This window comes from Gadus chalcogrammus, chromosome 2 (genome assembly GCF_026213295.1).
Source record: "Gadus chalcogrammus isolate NIFS_2021 chromosome 2, NIFS_Gcha_1.0, whole genome shotgun sequence".
NCBI lineage: Eukaryota > Metazoa > Chordata > Actinopteri > Gadiformes > Gadidae > Gadus > Gadus chalcogrammus.
Window position 1 is genome coordinate 1,395,714 of NC_079413.1, and position 3,432 is coordinate 1,399,145.

The 3,432-nt window shown below is 51.9% G+C and overlaps 1 protein-coding gene across 2 annotated transcripts in view; it reads left to right on the top strand.

Annotated features, from left to right (window-relative positions):
* The window catches only part of abca3b (ATP-binding cassette, sub-family A (ABC1), member 3b), a 23,163-nt gene extending 19,841 nt beyond the window's left edge, over positions 1-3,322 (top strand). Inside the window, exons 14-16 of one of the 2 annotated variants that reach the window (XM_056609821.1) lie at positions 733-888; positions 1,808-2,018; positions 3,022-3,322. In XM_056609821.1, the coding sequence (XP_056465796.1) occupies positions 733-888; positions 1,808-2,018; positions 3,022-3,176 (522 nt within the window). In that variant the 3' untranslated portion in view covers positions 3,177-3,322. The remainder of the gene's footprint in view (positions 1-732; positions 889-1,807; positions 2,019-3,021) is intronic. The other variant, XM_056609813.1, reaches the window with a different exon arrangement.
* Positions 3,323-3,432: the final 110 nt, after the last annotated feature.

Here is a 3,432-nt window from a genome sequence, read left to right on the forward strand (position 1 = left end):
TTCCCACCTCACCCCCGCACCTCACCCCCTCAACCCCTCCCCTTCTCACCTCCCCCCTTCCCCCCCTCACCCCCAGGGAACACCTGCTCTTCTACGCCAAGATAATCACCCCCTCATCCCCTCATCCTCACCTCATCCAACCACCACAACCAGTTCCTCCTCAGTCCAGTTTCATCCTTTGTTGTTTATAATGGTCCGGTTCTGGTTTTGGTTCTGATTCCTTCCCGCTCCGGTTCTGGTGCTGGTTCTTGTCCTGGTTCCTCCGTTGTTGTATAAAACACTGTGGTTCTGGTTCTGGTCCTGGTCCTGGTCCTGGTCCTGGTTCTGGTCCTGGTCCTGGTTCTAGTCCTGGTTCCTCCTGCTCTGGTTCTGGTCCTGGTTCTGGTTCTGGTTCCTCCTGCTCTGGTTCTGGTCCTGGTTCTAGTCCTGGTTCCTCCTGCTCTGGTTCTGGTCCTGGTTCTGGTTCTGGTTCCTCCTGCTCTGGTTCTGGTCCTGGTTCTAGTCCTGGTTCCTCCTGCTCTGGTTCTGGTCCTGGTTCTGGTTCTGGTTCCTCCTGCTCTGGTTCTGGTCCTGGTTCTGGTTCTGGTTCCTCCTGCTCTGGTTCTGGTCCTGGTCCTGGCTCTGGTTCTGGTCCTGGTTCTGGTTCTGGTTCCTCCTGCTCTGGTTCTGGTTCTGGTCCTGGTCCCTCCGTTGTTGTTTATAAACCCTCCGGTTCTCCCGCCCCGCCTCCAGCTCAAAGGCTACCCCCGGGCCAAGATCCCTGCGGAGGTGGACCGCATGATCCGCGTCCTGAACCTGGAGGACAAGACCAACGCCCGGTCCAAGACGCTGTCGGGGGGCATGAGGCGGAAGCTGTCCATCGGGATCGCCCTGATCGCGGACTCCAAGGTCAGCCCGTGTGGCCCCGTGTAGCCGGGTGCGCTCTGTTGGGGTGGGGGGGGGGGGGGGGGACAGCTCTGTGCGTCAGAATGCATCAGGGGATGTCTTTGTTGCCGATGCTCCGCCATTTTGAGAGGAAAGAGAGGGGGTGTGTTCGAAACCGCGTACTTGCTTACTACTCCTACTAACTATGACGTCAAATTGAGTAAGCGAGAACTTAGTAAGCGAGTTTAGGTAAGCGAGTAGTATCCGAATGTCTTCTACTTCCGGAAAGATTTTGAGTAAGCATCGCTAGCTTACTAGACGTACTCAACCGCCCCAGAATGCACTGCGTCTACTCAAAAGAACAGTGGAAGCAATGGCGCTAAACGGGGAGCCGCAGCAGCAGTGCTTTTAATAATTGTTTAATAATTGTTTTAACATATCACCGCAAATCCTTAGGTTGAAGGTGTACTGTGACGTTAAATGTGACGTTTATATATTTATTTATAATATTTATTAACGGCGCCCGGCCGGTAGGTTATTGACACGTCATTTGATTCACGTCATCTGAGGTGGTTAAGTAAGGACGGTCTTCTGAACGTCGATTACTCAAATGGATTACTCAATCATTATTTAAGGATTCGAGAAGTAAGCCAATATTTAGTAGGTAGTAAGCAGTAAGCAAGTAGGCGGTTTCGAACACACCCAGGGAGTTGTGGGACTGCAACGTGCTCCCCATAATGACATAATTTCATATTTCATTTTTTTGTATTATTATAATATTATTATTATAGTTTTATTATATAATAATATCATAAATATCAAATATTATGTGTGCAAGCTTTTATCCAGTGGCATTCCCAAACCCAATCAGAAACGTTCTCTCTCTCTCTCGCTCTCTCTGTGGCCCCGCCCCCCCCCCCCCTGGCCGGCTCCGTCCAATCAGGTGGTGATGCTGGACGAGCCCACGTCGGGCATGGACCCGTCGGCGCGGCGGGCCACCTGGGACCTGCTGCAGGGGGAGAAGCGCGGCCGCAGCATCCTGCTCACCACGCACTTCATGGACGAGGCCGACCTGCTGGGCGACCGCATCGCCATCATGGCGGGCGGCGAGCTGCAGTGCTGCGGCTCCCCGCTGTTCCTCAAGAACAAATACGGTGAGGGGGGGGGAGAGAGGGGAGAGAGGGGGGAGAGGGGAACACACACACAGACACATACAGATTGCTAAACGATATGAAAGTATTTGAGTATGCGCATGCGTATGCGGTCGGAAAACTGTTCCTTCTCCGCGATCTAACCTGAGTCGGTCACCGTCAATGGGCCCATTAAGCTCTGCACAGAGGCACGTTGAGAGGGAGTGGCTAGGGGATCGCGGTAAACACATGCAGGCGAGCCCTGGGTGAATAACAAAATGTAGTATTAAGTACATTGATTCATGCGTATATTAACTGAAATCATTTCTCATAAACTTAATATCAAAGAATTATAACTTAACTAATAATGTCAAGACAAAATGCAGAAAACCTAATTATGGCTTTTAAACAGACAGACAGACAGACAAAACAAGGCAGCATATGAGAGAGAGAGAGAGAGAGAGAGAGAGAGAGAGAGAGAGAGAGAGAGAGAGAGAGAGAGAGAGAGAGAGAGAGAGAGAGAGAGAGAGAGAGAGAGAGAGAGAGAGAGAGAGAGAGAGAGAGAGAGAGAGAGAGAGAGAGAGAGAGAGAGAGAGACCTGAACCAGTGTTGCGATCAAATCCTCATCCAAAGCCCATAAAATCTCATAGAGATAATCATTATCGACTCATTCCCCGTGAGCACACATCGATATTATTCCAGTTTTAATTCTCAGCCATCACAGGCAGGTCCTATTGTTTATCTCTAATCCTCTCCTCCTCTTTGGAAGGTAGGGTGGGCTCTAACTCTGAACGCAAACGCCCAGCAACATGATATGATGTGATATGATGATCTATGATTAAACAACTCTTCTGAAGCGAATGCTGGAGAGCAAGAGAGAACGAGCGAGAGAGGGCGAGAGAGAGGGCGAGAGAGAGGGCGAGAGAGAGAGAGAGAGAGAGAGAGAGAGAGAGAGAGAGAGAGAGGGGCTGATGACTCTGTGCTGAGTGTCTCTCCGCGGTCTCCTCCCTCCCCCCCCCCCCCCCAGGCGCCGGGTACCACATGGTGATCGTGAAGGACCACCTGTGCAACGTGTCAGAGATCACGCGGCTGGTGCACATGTACGTCCCAGACGCCACCATGGAGAGCAGCGCTGGCGCCGAGCTGTCCTACATCCTGCCCAAGGAGAGCACCAGTCGGTGAGGACCAAGGGACGGGATCTGGTGACGGTCGCGGCGGACGCACTCGCGCTGAATCCTCTCGTCGTCTTCTAGTCATTTTGACCAGTGATATCGGTAACGGATGTTCTGGTGGAACCATGATGGAGGACGATACTAGTGTACCTTCACCCAGACCTGTGGCTCCTTCCTCTCTTGCTTGTTCCTGTATGCAGCATCGAAGACATCCTACTGATGGCTTCGATGCTGCTGGTTACGGATCTGATTATGAATCTGATGCG